This window comes from Pygocentrus nattereri, chromosome 18 (genome assembly GCF_015220715.1).
Source record: "Pygocentrus nattereri isolate fPygNat1 chromosome 18, fPygNat1.pri, whole genome shotgun sequence".
In the NCBI taxonomy this organism is placed as follows: Eukaryota; Metazoa; Chordata; class Actinopteri; order Characiformes; family Serrasalmidae; genus Pygocentrus; species Pygocentrus nattereri.
In genome coordinates this window covers 35138875-35154424 of record NC_051228.1, presented here as the reverse complement: position 1 = coordinate 35154424, position 15550 = coordinate 35138875, and the positions used below count along the sequence as shown (strand labels likewise).

The 15550-nt window shown below is 43.1% G+C and overlaps 1 protein-coding gene across 3 annotated transcripts; it reads left to right on the top strand.

Annotated features, from left to right (window-relative positions):
• The first annotated feature begins 427 nt into the window (after window positions 1–427).
• Window positions 428–15535, top strand: vps26c (VPS26 endosomal protein sorting factor C). Of its 3 annotated transcripts, none has more exons than XM_037547630.1 (8): window positions 428–666; window positions 2467–2610; window positions 5492–5641; window positions 6600–6680; window positions 6802–6876; window positions 11266–11416; window positions 12959–13111; window positions 14832–15535. In XM_037547630.1, the coding sequence occupies exons 2-8, from the start codon at window positions 2536–2538 to the stop codon at window positions 14912–14914; spliced, it is 768 nt and encodes a 255-aa protein (XP_037403527.1). In that variant the 5' UTR covers window positions 428–666; window positions 2467–2535; the 3' UTR covers window positions 14915–15535. The 3 variants fall into 3 exon arrangements, with proteins under 3 accessions (XP_037403527.1, XP_017539304.1, XP_017539305.1); XM_017683815.2 differs by lacking the exon at window positions 428–666 and adding an exon at window positions 923–1187; XM_017683816.2 differs by lacking the exon at window positions 428–666 and adding an exon at window positions 927–1187 and having other exon boundaries at window positions 2368–2610.
• The last annotated feature ends 15 nt before the right edge of the window (window positions 15536–15550 follow it).

Below are 15550 nucleotides of genomic sequence, written 5' to 3'. Positions count from 1 at the left end.
CGCGTCACGTAATAACGTTGCGAGACAGGCGGGTCCGAAGCGCATATTCACCGAAAGCGAGCTGTGGAGTGGCGGCGCGCTGGCTGTGTCTCTCCGGGGAGAGCTCATCCTCCTCCAGCCGCTTCTTCCTTTTTTGTGTAAATTTTACAAAATGGCGCGCGTTCCAAACCTGCGCAGCGGACCGGCCCGGCGGACCTCGGACATCACCAGGCGGCTCCGGCCGACCGGGGTTGAGCCAAAAGGCGCCCGCTCCGCTCAGAGCGAAGCCCCCCGCGCCTCCTCGGTCGATGTTTAAGCGGACGAAAGCCGTTCGGGTCGATCAGGATCCGCGGCGAGCGGTCGGAACCTCGAAGCGCTTGACGGAAGAAAAAGTGCAGGAACAAAATGGAAGCCGAGTGAGAGCGTTACCATGACGACTGTCAATCAAACCCGCCAGGTTCCCGGATGACCTCATGACGTAGACACGTTCCCGGGGTTGCCTTGGAGACCGTCGATCAAGTGCACGTATCTAGGGGCGTGGCCAGCGGCCAGCGGCCAGGAGGCGTCCGGGATGGTCGTGGGTTTTCGATGCGAACAACTTCGACCCCCTGTCGCCTCGCAGGACCGTGACCGTGTTCAACGGAACATGTCGTGGGAACGCTTTACTAAAGCTGTGTGGCGAGCTCTGTGCGTTCTCCCCTCCCGCCGCGCTAAATAAAGACGTGTCTTGAATAGCAGAACGCATTTGAGTAAAACTCTGATAAAAGCTGAACGCGACGTTGCAATAGTGTTTGAAAAACTGAGAGGAGATTTCTCACCGTTTCATGCACCATATTTGAGCCACAACAGAAGAAAACAATAATAATAATTAATAATAATAAAACACATGTATTATTTTTTATTTATTTTTATTACTGTTTTATTTCATTTATCTTCGTTTTGTTGCCCCTAATGCAACGCTACCTAATACAACAAGTGCATATTTTATTTTATTTTATTTTATTTTATTTTATTCACTCCTGCGCAGAATCGGAGCAGCGCGCTGTAACGACGTTCCAGGTCATGTGACGCTCATCACCTGGTTCCGCCAACGAGGAAGAAACATAAAAACACAGAAAGCAGAGCCGTAGTTCTTTAAAACCTCTGAAAAAATGAGCGTTGCTTTGGATTTAAGACTCAAGCGTGCGAACAAAGTGTACCACGAAGGGGTAACGTTACAGCTCCTGTGTTTGTCAGATGTGTGTTCGAGTTCACTCGGACGGTTTTTTCTGGCGCCCCGGAGGCTCGGAGCCCTCGCGAGCCTCCGGCATCGTTACCGCGCGGTAACCGTGATGGTGGCAGAACCGCAGCGCCCAGAGCCTCGTTAGATCATTATTCGGCTGTTCTGGACCAAAGACCGCCTAAAAGGCGAAAATAGCACATGAAACACTTGGCTAGTTTCATAGGGACGCTGGCTGCTGCGGTGGAGGTGGAGCTCTGTAGGGGACTCATACTTGTTTTTCCTCCAGATGAAGTTTAGAGAGTTGCTTCGTTTACATTTACGGCATTTACCTGACGCTCTTATCTCGAGCGACTCACAGTTCGATCGGTTTACACAGGAAGGCCAAGGCAGTGTTAGGAGTCTTGCTCAAGGACTCTTATTGGTATAGTGTAGGGTCCAAGCAGGGGATTGAAGTCTACAGCGTGGTAGGCAGAGGTGTTATCCACTACACTAACCAACCAACCATCCACTGAGCAGTCAGATCCACACAGCTGTCCATTTACTCAAGGCATCTTTGCTTCTTTATTTCTGCAGCGGAGCTGACAGATGTTTATGACACCTTAGCAGATTTTGGGTGACACAGACTTCGTTTACTTTCAGCTGCATTATCCTCGTAGCTGCAGTGCAAAACTAAAGAAGCAGGCTTTGGACACAGATCGTGTTTTGTGTTCGGGGCAAGAGGAAAATTTCCAGTCAACCATTAATTTAAGTAAAAATCCTGACATTTTGGCCGATTGGCAGATTTTTAGGTCTGACTGATACCTAATATTCCAATCAGATCCACACAATTTTCCTTAGTTTTTAGTTTCCTTTGTCTTTAGTTTTGCAGTGAAGCTCACGGACGTTTCTGCCACCTTAAAAGACTTTGGCTGAAACAGACTTCCGTTACTTTAGCTACATCATCCTTGTAGCCACAGTGCAAAACTAATGAAGCAGACTTTAGACACTGATCGTGTTTGGTGTTTGGGCTGAAGGGAAAATTTGTCTACATTTAAATTTTCAATAAACTATCATTTAAGTCACAGTCCTAATAATACATTTTGGTTGATTGGCCAGTTTTTTAGGCTTTTGGCCCCTTTACCCACCTCTGACTGGTACATTTATAATGTTTTTTTTTTTTCTCACAGATCAGTCCAAGATCCTTCAAAGTCCCTTTAGTAGTTACTCTGGATGAAAAAGGGAAAATGAACTAGCGTAAATCTGAAAACGGTTATCTGCCTGTGTAGGAGGTGCTGGCTGGAGTGGTGGTGATCACCAGTAAGGAGGCAGTGCAGCATCAGGGCATCTCTCTCACCATGGAAGGCCTGGTGAACCTGCAGCTCAGCTCCAAAAGTGTTGGAGTGTTCGAGGCTTTCTACAATTCTGTGAAGGTGAGGATTTAATCCTGGACTTTGATAGGACAGTCGTCAGAGAGCTCCACCCAGCTGTCACTTTGGATCTCTGCCTCAGATGAGCTCAGATGTGGTGTAGATGTTGTAATGAGTGGAAGGGGAAAGAGTTTCAGGCCATCTTCCTCCAACCCAGGACATCTTTGCATACGGACAGCACTTGCTGAATTCTGCTACATTACAGTGAACTTCAGTTTACTGCTTTACAGTGTAAACTTTACACCGCATTACATTTGACAGGTTTTGCCTACAGCAAACAATCCAAATCATGGGAAAGGTTGAACCCGAATTCGGGAAACTATGATGGATTTTCTCTGCAATTATTAGCATATTTGCTTTTTGTATTGCAAACAAAAGATGATTTACATAGGTCATTTTTCTCCAGGCGTAACCTTGTGACAGATATCAGCATAATGATGCCTCTTTTTCAAGCAATTGTCTAATCTTCATGTGCCCAAATGTGCCACTTTTCTTCTGTCTCGCCGATGTGTAGCTGGACAATGTGACCGTATTGATCATTATCATGAAAAAGTGAATCACTGTTTTTCTGAGCATAGCTTGGGCTCGGTCAGTACTGAGAAACCACTTCCCAACTGCATGTTTGATGACGGAGAGCATAATTAGTCCTGTTTAAGATGCTGTCGTGCAGCGCAGTCTGTAAAATGTTGAATATAAATAATTTAATTAATAATTTTTCAGTTTTTTTTAAACATGGGCGTGCTTAGTCTCTCCTGACTTGAAAAAATAAAAATTGTGACACATCGTGTATCATAAAAAAAAAAACGTGAAGTATCGTGATATGACATTTTGCCATATCGCCCAGTGACTGCTGGGATAAGTTCCAGCACCCCTGCGACCCAGAAGGATGAGCGGTTTCAGAAAGAGTGTGTGTGAGTGTGTGTGAGTGTGTGTGTGAGTGTGTGTGTGAGAGTGTGTGTGAGAGTGTGTGAGCGAGAGTGTGTGAGCGAGAGTGTGTGAGCGAGAGTGTGTGAGCGAGAGTGTGTGAGCGAGAGTGTGTGAGCGAGTGTGTGAGCGAGTGTGAGAGAGAGTGTGAGAGAGAGTGTGTGTGAGAGTGTGTGTGAGAGTGTGTGTGAGAGTGTGTGTGAGAGTGTGTGTGAGTGTGTGTGAGAGTGTGTGTGAGAGTGTGTGTGAGAGTGTGTGTGAGAGTGTGTGAGCGAGAGTGTGTGAGAGTGTGAGAGAGAGTGTGTGAGAGAGAGTGTGTGAGAGAGAGTGTGTGAGAGAGAGTGTGTGAGAGAGAGTGTGTGAGAGAGAGTGTGTGAGAGAGAGTGTGTGTGAGTGTGTGTGTGAGTGTGTGTGTGAGTGTGTGTGTGAGTGTGTGTGAGAGTGTGTGTGAGAGTGTGTGTGAGAGTGTGTGAGCGAGAGTGTGTGAGAGTGTGAGCGAGAGTGTGTGAGAGTGTGAGAGAGAGTGTGTGAGAGAGAGTGTGTGAGAGAGAGTGTGTGAGAGAGAGTGTGTGAGAGAGAGAGTGTGAGAGAGAGTGTGAGAGAGAGTGTGAGAGAGAGTGTGAGAGAGAGTGTGAGAGAGAGTGTGAGAGAGAGTGTGAGAGAGAGCTCCCAAACTAACTTCTTAAAGCTGGCGAATTATGACTGATACCTAATATTCCAATCAGATCCACACAATTTTCCCTCTCAAAACACGCTCAGTTGGCCGAATCATGTTTACGTCTTTAGTTTTGCAGTGAAGCTCACGGACGTTTCTGCCACCTTAAAAGACTTTGGCTGAAACAGACTTCCGTTACTTTAGCTACATCATCCTTGTAGCCACAGTGCAAAACTAAAGAAGCAGACTTTAGACACTGATCGTGTTTGGTGTTTGGGCTGAAGGGAAAATTGTCTACATTTAAATTTTCAATAAACTATCATTTAAGTCACAGTCCTAATAATACATTTTGGTTGATTGGCCAGTTTTTTAGGCTTTTGGCCCCTCTACCCACCTCTGACTGGTACATTTATAATGTTTTTTAACATCCTTCAAAGATCCTTTAGTACTTACTGAATGTAAAAGGGAAAACTAGCTAGTGTAGATCTTAAATTGCTGAATAATATTCCATTGCTGTTTGAAGAAACCCTCATATCTCTAAAACGGTGCCGTTTTGTGAGAAGGACGCAGTGCTCTTAACATCTGTTAATACAATTTAAGGTTTAAAAATTTCTGTTTCATTCATCTTTAACAGAGCAGTTCTTCCCAGAAGTCGTTAAACCCCACTTTGATGAAAGTTTCATTTTTTCTGTGGTGTATGTTGTTTACGCATGCAGTAAACATCAGTGCTATATTAAAATTAATGGCACCTTCATAAGAGAAATAAAAACACGGTATGTTGTATGTCAGCTGTTTTTGCTTTGAATCTCTCCTAGTTATAAATTAATCTGCAGTATTTTGGAATGAAATTCAAATACGGATCAATATAAAGGCCATCAGGAGAATTCCTGCTTCTCCAGGCCTGAGTGTGTTTGCATTGTTTCTGAGAATTATTAATGTACCATGGTTTATTATTAGTATTGTTATTATAGCTGTTAACATTTCATATTGCCAAGGCAAGTTGTGCAGTTACACTGCCTACAGTTAAATGGGTAACACTTTATTTGGCTGGTCCACTGTAGATGCTTTGTAAAGGCTCAGTCTGTTTATAAGTAATATTCAGGTAAATGTGTATTAAATGCCACCGAACTACAAGTTCAGTGTGAAAGAGTTTATTTAATCTAACCTAAACCTCACGACGTAACTTGCGTCTACTCCTTACATTACCGGAAAGTTTGTTAATGATTTAAGTATCTGTAGAGCGTCTGTAGGGGACCGTCCGAGCAAAGTGTGACCGTTAAATGTCTTTACGTTTCTCCTCAACAGCCCATTCAGCTCATCAGCAGTAACATTGAGGTGGCTAAACCAGGCAAAGTCCCAGGAGGCAAGACTGAGATTCCATTCGAGTTCCCACTGCAAGCGAAAGGGAACAAAATGCTGTACGAGACGTATCACGGCGTTTTTGTCAACATTCAGGTAATTCTGGCAGAAATGTGAATTGCTAGTAGTTCTGAAGGATTTTGCGTCCTGTTACTGCATCGGACGTATTACATATCGCCGCTGTCGGATCAAAACCTTGCATGTTGTTTTTTTAAGTTAAGTGATACTTTTTTAATCCCACAAACGGGGAAATTCCACCTCCGCATTTAACCCATCCGTGAAGTGAAACACCACATACACACTAGTGAATACACACACACTAGGGGGCAGTGTGCACACTTGCCCGGAGCGGTGGGCAGCCCTATCCACAGCGCCCGGGGAGCAATTAGGGGTTAGGTGTCTTGCTCAAAGACACCTCAGTCATGGACTGTCGGTGCTGGGGATTGAACTGGCAACCTTCTGGTCACAGGGCCAGATCCCTAACCTCCAGCCCATGACTGCCGTGTTTCTGACAATTTGAAAATACCTATTGACCTTTACATTGTGTGTAAATTTCATGATGAATGTATCAAAACAAACGGCTCAAAATGACTTGGAAAAAAATCTGGTTCCATTGACTTGCATTAAAAGTAGAGTAAGTTTTTTCCTTCTCCTGTAAAGTTACCGTTCTGGAGATGCAGGGTTTTCTTCTGACGACAGCGATATGTTTAAACATTAAGAGCAGTGAACAGGAGCTCAGTGCATGTCTATGCGATTGTGCTTTATTCATTCAGAATTGATTAAATGTCCTTGATTAAATATTCCGTCAGTAGTCAGAAAACATTGTTCCACGTACAGCTCTTTTATGAACCCCAAGCTGCTTGATTCTCATTAGAGAAACCACAAAATCCTTTTCTAGATTTCAAGCATGCGCCAAGAGATGAATGCATCTTTCAGGCTGGATGTTTGTGCCCATTCAAGGGAAAAATTGGTAGAAATATATAGGCTCAAAATATGTGTTTAAATATTTGAATTGGAATACAGTGAGACATCATCCTCTTCTCCCTGTCCTCAGTACACCCTCCGCTGTGATATGAGGCGCCCTCTGCTGGCAAAAGACCTGAGCAAGACCTGTGAATTCATGCTTCATTGTCAGGTTAGAGCTCCTGCCGTTATGACTACATGGCTAATATCTGCCAAGTCATTCTAGAGGGAAGCCTGAAATACCTAATTATATAGTATGACCGTTTATTATTATGTGTTGTCACATTTTCTAGCCACAGAAATCCAAAGTACAGCCGACGCCAGTTGATTTCACCATCACACCGGAGACGCTGCAGAATGTGAAAGAGGTGAGGGTCCGATGACCTGCTCATAAACACTTTCCTACTCACTAAGGATGCAACAATTCTAGTGCATTTAAAAAATGTGGTTTTAAATGTAAAACTGTGTTTATGGTGTGACAGCAGGCATGGAGAAAGTTCTACTAGAGAACTGAGCTAAACCAATCTGTGTAGTGTATATAATTACGTATCTGTTGGATTTTTAACAGTTGAGTTGGGTCTAGACCTCAGAATTGGACCTGAAAATGCGCGTTGTACACCGCATCGTTACACACCTCGCACTGTGCGCATGGTGCAGACTTTAACATATAAACATGAGGCATATGTCGATCAGACATAACATGATGACCACCTCCTTGTTTCTACGCTCATTGTCCATTTCATCAGCTCCACTTATGATTTTTTGGATCATTCTCAGAGCTGCAGTAACACTGATGTGGTGGTGGTGTGTCAGTGTGTTGTGCTGGTCTGAGTGGATCAGACGCAGCAGTACTGCTGGAGTTTTAAACACCTCAGTGTCGCTGCTGGACTGAGAATAGTCCACCAACCAAAAATATCCAGCCAACAGCGTCCTGTGGGCGGCGTCCTGTCACCACTGATGAAGGACTAGAGGATGACCAACACAAACTGTGCAGCAGCAGATGAGCTGTCGTCTCTGACTTTACATCTACAAGGTGGACTAACAAGGTAGGAGTGTCTAATAGAGTGGACAGTGAGTGGACACAGTGTTTAAAAACTCCAGCAGCACTGCTGAGTCTGATCCACTCAGACCAGCGCAACACACACCAACACACCACCACCACGTCAGTGTTACTGCAGTGCTGAGAATGACCCACCACCCAAACAGTACCTGCTCTGTGAGGGTCCAGGGGGGGCCTGACCACTGAAGAACAGGGTAACAGAGTATCAGAGAAACAGATGGACTACAGTCTGTAACTGTAGAACTACAGAGACCAGCTATACAGTAAGTGGAGCTGATAAAGTGGACAGTGAGCGTAGAAACAAGGAGGTGGTCAGAATGTTATGTCTAATCAGTGTGTATTCAGGTGAATATCGTATCGAAACACCCCTGCTACCCAATCACACTACTTACTCTTTTCACTCCCTGTTCAATGATTTTGCGTTTTATTTAATTCATTGAACAGGATTCTGATGAACGTTTATTAAAAATAATGTGTAATTGACCAGGCTAGACTTTCAGTTATTACATAATCGCCGCATCTGAGATAATCGCAGTTCTTTAAGGCGATTGCAGTTATTTAAACTGATGGCAAGCGTTTTTCACAGCCTGCAGATTTCAGTCGTATTAGGCTCCAATCAAGCAAACTGCGGATTGTGTATGTTGGTTTGAGGTAAATAAATGTAAATCAAAGAATGCAGTAAAAGCAATTCCATGAGAAATCAGTTCTTTTAAAAACTTTAAAAATCTTCTAAAACCCGGTGCTCTAAAGTTTAGAGGACCATGCTGAATAATGTTTGCTTATTTGTTTAATTGTAATGTTTTTAGCCTGTATGCTAACAAAACAAGTGATTAAAAACATTTTTTTTACTCTTGTGAAAACGTAGCGTTGCTGACTCTACACAGAATTGTGTCCAACGTTGGACATTTGTGTAATTGTTTATTTGAAAGTGCAACCAGTGTTGGCTACTCAGTAAACATACTAGCAAGTAAGGTGGGTAATCAGCTTTATACGGTAATAGTTGCAAACATTGCCCTCTAAACTTTTAGGTTAGAAGTTAGAATTTTGTTTTTGTTTTTTCAATTTTCATAAGACCCATGATGTGTCTCAGTGAATAGATTTAAATAGTTAAATTGAACAGACAAATCATTAATTTCAGTTATTTATATGACAGTCAATCGCCAGCTGACCTTTCATGACTGTGACCGCTAGGGCTGAACGATTTAGGGAAAATATCTAATTGCGAATTTTGCACCTGCAATTTTTGATAAATTGAGATTCTGTCCTGATTTATTTTGGCCAAGAGCTCCGGAATATCCATCTTACTCCTAGTAAGTTGTGGTTGTGATCTCACAACACATGGAGGTGTGGTTGCTTCTGATTGGCCTCGTCTACAGGCTTTTCAATTTCCCCTCTTAAAACAACTCTTAAAACAACTTTTGCTAATCTACACACCATAAAAAAAGTTGTTCAAGCGTTCTACAGTGAAGAAAATGGCTCCATATAGAACCACAGACACTCAATGACTCACTTTGGGGGCAGTCGTTGGCTGGAGGTTAGGGAACCAGGCCTGTGACCGGAAGGTTGCTGGTTCAATCCCCTTCACTGACAGTCCATGACTGAAGTGCCCTTGAGCAAGACACCTAACCCCCAATTGCTCACCGGGCGCTGTGGATAGGGCTGCCCACCGCTCCGGGCAAGTGTGCTCACTGCCCCCTAGTGTGTGTGTTCACTAGTGTGCATGTGTGTGGGTGTTTCACTGCACGGATGGGTTAAATGCAGAGGTCTAATTCCACAGTGTGCACACGCAGTGACCGATGGTTGTATATTCTATTCTACTTGCATGCTTAATTTCTTTGTGTGGTGAAATGGTTCTTTCGATTTATGGAGACTGTGTTGTAAATGGTTCTGTATAGCATCAAAATATTCTTTCGCTGTTAAAAGCTTGATATCATAACAACAGCAGAACCCTTGTTGGTGCTATTTAGAACCACATGCAACACAATTCTCCATCAAACTATTTAACCATGCAGAGAACCATTGAAGCATGCAAATGGGTCGTTGGGTGTCTTTTTTTTTTTTTTTTTAACTGTCTTTTTTAACCATGTAGGCTATTTAAAAAAAAAAAAACAATTGCAGCTCTTGTGATTTAAATTGCAATTTCAATATAAAAATGATTAATCGTTCAGCCCTATCGACTGCTGTCAACTAGGCAACTGATTAAGCTTAAAGTCAATGAAGTCTTCTGCATTGTGGCATTTCCAAGAGAAACACTGTATCAGGGAGTATGTATCAGTATGTATCACACTGTATCAGATCTCTGAGCTGGACGTTTGGCTCTGTGGCAGCTGTAGGGTAACAGGAAAGGCAGGATAAAGAGGAATTCCACCGATTTTTGAATTTTTTTTTTCCTTCTTCTCAAAATTTCTGCACAGTTTAATGGTTGAGATACAAAGTCGTTCAGAGTAGTTTGAGAAACTTGCTAACTCTGATCTCTTTGCAGTGGTAGGAACCAGGGGGTCACACTGTCTTCAGTGTGAGTACAGCCAGTATATGTGCTGTCCCAAATGACCAGTGAACCTACTCTTGTCTTCTTTGGGGACTGCTTTACCTCCCAGCGCCTGCACGTGTCTGTCCGACATCTCAAAACTACTGTAAAACAAGGCCTTGGACATCAGGCAATGTGCAGTATTTGTATCCATGGTATATTATAACTTTCTGTGAGGGAGCTGGCATAAGCATTAAACCCTTCAGGAAGAATCTGTAAAATAGAGCATTTCACATTAAACCACGCCCAGTGACTTTGTTTACGCCTTAAATGTAGACATTTTGAAAAGAACAGAGGAATTCCCCATTAAGCAAGATACTATTTGGGCAGTATTACTTTTCCCACCCACTGGCACATGGTGGCCTAATCATAACTCGGAAGATGTGTTTGAGGCAGGCAAAAGTCATGAATGAAAGCATGAACTTTGTCTTTCAAATCATATGATGAATTGTGCTTTACATGAACAGGAAATGTCCTTGGTCATATGAAGTACATTATTACTGTCTCCTGCATGTGTAGCATATGGGCCGTCATTCCCCTGCAGTTACTAAAGAAAATGGTTCCGTATAGAACCACAGACACTCAGTGACTCAGTCGTGGGCTGGAGGTTAGGGAACCGGCCCTGCGACCCGAAGGTTGCCGGTTCGAACCCCTTGTCTGACAGTCCATGACTGAAGTGCCCTTGAGCAAGACACCTAACCCCCAATTGCTCCCTGGGTGCCATGGATAGGGCTGCCTAATCAAAACTCGGGAAATGTGTTTGAGGCAGGCAAAAGTCATGAATGAAAGCATGAACTTTGTCTTTCAAATCATTGGGCCGTCATTGGGCCGTCATTCCCCTGCAGTTACTAAAACAGGAGATGCAAAACAGCTACTGGCTTCTATTGTAAGTGTGTTTCATGTAAGTGGGATCCTGTCTTGCCATTAGCTTCTATTAAGTATGTTTGGAGTAATCAGGCTTTCTGATTACTTCCCCCCCCCCCCACAGTTATTTTACTTCAGACAAAAGTGTCGTCCATAGAGATGGAGCACACACTGCAGCTGTCAGATGAAAAACACCGGAATTCCCTTTGGGACTTTGTCTATGTAAATCACCAGTAACCCATATCACTGCGTATGGTATTGAAAAACAACGAATTGTTATTTAAAGCAATATAATTCTGCTTGCAGAGGACTTCTCTCCCAAAGTTCGTGATCAGAGGCCACCTGGACGCCACTAACTGTGTGATTACACAGCCTCTCACGGGGGAGCTGGTGGTGGAGAGTTCAGAGGTCGCCATCAAGAGCATCGAGTTGCAGCTAGTTCGCGTGGAAACCTGCGGTGAGGGGAAAAGACACATGGAAGCACTCCTGTTCCACACCAAACTGCCAATTAACCGGAAGTTGATTTGTTTCTGATTAGAAAAAGGGATATTTTTATACCAATGATCTGCTGAGTTTGCAAGGAAGTAGCTTCAAATACAGCAGACAGTGGATAGTAGCAGAACCAAGTTGGGTGGTAATGCAGGGTTCTGGCATTACAATGACATTTTATAAGCTTGTTTACGCCTTATGTGAACACGGGTTTCGTGCTGGGTTGTATCTGGATATACTTTGACCACACTTCATTTACACTTTACACTTAAATGCATCCCAAGCGGGACGAAATTCCATTTTACTTCCAGGAACTGGAAACAGTTTTCTCACTTGTTAATGCGAGTGTATTTTATGATGAGTAACGAAAGACAAGCAAAGGGTCGAAGACGTTTGGCCCAGTCCCGTTTCAGCCCAGTCCCTGACTGTTTAGCCTTTAGCACTCACTTTGCACGTCCAGGCCTAGGAGTAAGGTGTCCTGATTTTTCTTGAGGTAGAGGGGTAGGGTGACGTGTTGGGGCTACAGGTTTATCAGAGACTCACTCCAAACAGATTATGAGATTTTGATTTGGATTCTGGTTCTGATAAAAGAAAAAACAGCAAGTTTGTTGCACGAGCAACCAAAGAAACACATGTGAGTATTTTCTCTGTTACAAATTCTGATAGCCATTGTATTATCTTAGTTTAATGTTGCTTCAGTGTATTATGGTCCTTTTCTTCATAAAAAGCATAGAAATCATTAGTAGTGTGCTGATGTCTCGATAGCTAGCTGCATTTCCCGTTCTGCCTTAAATGGTGCAGGAGTTACAGTCTGGGACCTCAGGAGTCAATTGCTGCTCCATTTAAGGTGGAATGGGAATTCTGCCCATCAGGAGTGCTATAAACTTGTAATTAAATAGTTTAAGTATGCTTCGAATCTAAACATCTGTCCAGTGCCAGTAGTTAAATTTGAGCAATTATCTGCCGACTGAGTGTGATCCGTTCATAATCCAGTCACAATGTGTCCTGTTCACGCTTGGCTTTTCATGCAGGCAAAATCTAAAGGTGATCCGATCGCTTAAAGCTGAACACTTAATAACAGAGCTGCAATTTTAAAGAGTGCAGCTTTCAAAGCGCAGGAATGTCCCATGTTATTAAATAAACAAGTTTTAGTTGTGGAAACCAGACACTGCTTTCAGCATTCGTGCCTCAAGTCTCAAGAATAAGAGATGTGCTGGTCTTCTTGGTGCCAAAAGGCACGGAACTAAATTTTATAGAAATAAAATGCGTTTTAGTCATAATTGCAATTAGATATTTTCATGAATCGTTTAGCCCCATCATTATCCTGCCTTCCGCCCGATGACCACTGGGATAGGCTCCAGCACCCCCCCCTGCGACCCAGAAGGAGAAGCAGCTTAGGTGTGTGTCTGTGTGTTTAGCCCGATCATTGCCAAAAGCACATGTTGATGTGAGGTGCAAATACTCTCTACATGTACAAATTAATAAAAAAAAAAATATTCTCCTGTTACAGGCTGCGCTGAGGGGTACGCCAGGGATGCAACAGAGATCCAGAATATTCAGATTGCAGAGGGAGACGTGTGTCATGGCCTGCCTATCCCTATATACATGGTCTTTCCCAGACTCTTCACTTGCCCTACACTTGAAACCACAAACTTTAAAGTTGGTGAGTGTCTGTTTTTCGTTGTTTAGTTCAGAAAGATATAATGACTCTTATTCATCATAGTTGCGTAAGAAGGAGCGCAGATTTGACCAGCTTTAACGATGTTCGAATTACTCTGCATCTGATTCCTGAATCGGCATCAGTGCGCGAAATCAAGCTCCGGTCTACCAACACCTCATTTGCATATCATTTACATAAAGCAAACCCTTATTCATGCAGATGTTTCAATAAGAAGCCAATAAAAACGGCAGCATTCAGAGGCTCATGAGCCAGTGGTTGTGTTCTGGAGTTTGAGGTTGAGCCGTGAGTGCACTGCACCCCCTACTGACCAAAGTTTGTAATGTTAAATGCACTAGGAAAAAACATAAAATGTGAAAAATTGTGATATAAGCAAAAGATCTATATTTTAAGGCAATAGAACGATGTGATAGAGCAGTGTATTTATTTTCCTAAAAGAACAGATTTAAATGCTGTATTATTCCAGTGTATTTGAGGCTTCTGCACCAGCTGTGTTGTGTTTTTTAAACATTTGAACAGTGCATCAGTTTCATATAATAATTTTGGCATTTGTTTATGCCAATGTACATGTACAATAAGCAGATCTATTTTAGTACTGAATTATGTAAACAAAAGAAGTTAGTATTACTGTTATTTTCTATTTTAATTCTAATTATTGGTATTGTAGGTGACAATTTTGATAATTTTGGTGTGTTAACTGCAAATAAAGCATTCCATTAAGGTTTTAAACTGTAACATGATGATTAATGTGAATGTGGATGAATTTGACCATTCGCAGCTTAGATATACACTATATTGCCAAAAGTATTCACTCACACATGCAGATCGTTGAATTCAGGTGTTCCAATCACTTCCATGACCACAGGTGTATAAAAGAATGGGTCGCTCTCAGGAGCTCAGTGAATTCCAGCATGGTGCCATGATCGGACGCCAGTCGTGAAATGTCCTCACTATTAAATATTCCACAGTCAACTGTCAGTGGGATTATAACAAAGTGGAAGTGATTGGGAACGACAGCAATTCAGCCACGACGTGGTCGGCCATGTAAATGACAGAGCGGGGTCAGCGGATGCTGAGGGTCATAGAGCACAGAGGTCACCAACTTTCTGCAGAGTTAATCACTACAGACCTCCGAACTTCATGTGGCCTTCAGATCAGCTCAAGAACAGCGTAGAGAGCTTCATGGAATGGGTTTCCATGGCTGAGCAGCTGCATCACCAAGCGCAATGCAAAGCGTGGAATGCAGTGGTGTAAAGCGCCGCCACTGGACTCTAGAGCAGTGGAGACGTGTTCTCTGGAGTGACCAATCACGCTTCTCCATCTGGCAATCCGATGGACGAAACTGGGTTTCATGGTTGCCAGGAGACGGTACTTGTGTGACTGCATTGTGCCGAGTGTAAAGTTTGGTGGAGGGGCACAAATGCGCTTCTGGAAGAACGGTCAAACATTCCCATAAACACACACCTAACCCTTGTAGAAAGCCTTCCCAGAAGAGTTGAAGCTGTTATAGCTGCAAAGGGTGGGCCGACATCATATTAAACCCTAGGGATTAAGAATGAGATCTCACCCAAGTTCATCTGCGAGTGAAGGCAGACGACCGAATACTTTTGTCAATATAGTGTAGACAATAAGGGCCAGTGTCATCATTTCTGCCTGTCCTGTCTTCTCTTGTTTGACTGATTGTCTGTCACTGCCTCATTTTCAGAGTTTGAGGTCAACGTGGTGATCGTTCTTCACGATGATCATTTAATAACGGAGAACTTCCCATTGAAGCTGTGCAGAGTGTGACAGCAGAAGCTGCAGATTCACTGATGTCTTCTGGAAGATTTTTGGGAAAAGGCCTTACAAGCGTTTCAGGCCCCAGACGTGAATTGCTGCGATTAAATGGGCAGTTTTTGGTGCCTCGGGAACTGCAGAAACTGTAATACAGAGTGCTTACATTCACAGTGCTTTATTGTCCAACTGAGCAAGGCTAAGAGCAACAACCAGATGTTATTAACAATTTCCAATAAGTGACGACACTTATCTCTGTACCGTCTTCTGCCCTTGGATGCTTGATTTCTCTCATTCAAAGACACCCAGTGCCAAATCATGACAGAGAACAGAGCAAACCGTGGAACTTGGCAGCTTTTAGTCAATTACTGCCTCATTATGAATGTGTTACTACGCGCTTTCTTTAATCTGTTCTCAGATTCCTTGCAGCATCCATCTAGATTCATTCACACCATGAAGTTCAACCGTAAGCGAGGTCTTTGAGTGTGAGAGATATGGTCCTTATATCTCCGTCATGTGTTTTGGAATATTAATGAGGCATGTTTCAGTTGATTTACACTTGATTCCTTACTGAGTAATCCGAGTCTGTATCAGTCTCATGGTAATTACTTGTTAACAAAGCTCAGCTGAAAGTAACATTTTATGTGCTGG

Bases quoted from the DNA above. Each gene is read 5' to 3' on its own strand.
- vps26c (XM_017683815.2), top strand. From the start codon at position 1,131: ATGAGCGTTGCTTTGGATTTAAGACTCAAGCGTGCGAACAAAGTGTAC. The intron at 2,611-5,491 runs GTGAGGATTTAA...TCTCCTCAACAG, and splicing joins CTTTCTACAATTCTGTGAAG to CCCATTCAGCTCATCAGCAG. The intron at 11,417-12,958 runs GTGAGGGGAAAA...CTCCTGTTACAG, and splicing joins AGTTCGCGTGGAAACCTGCG to GCTGCGCTGAGGGGTACGCC.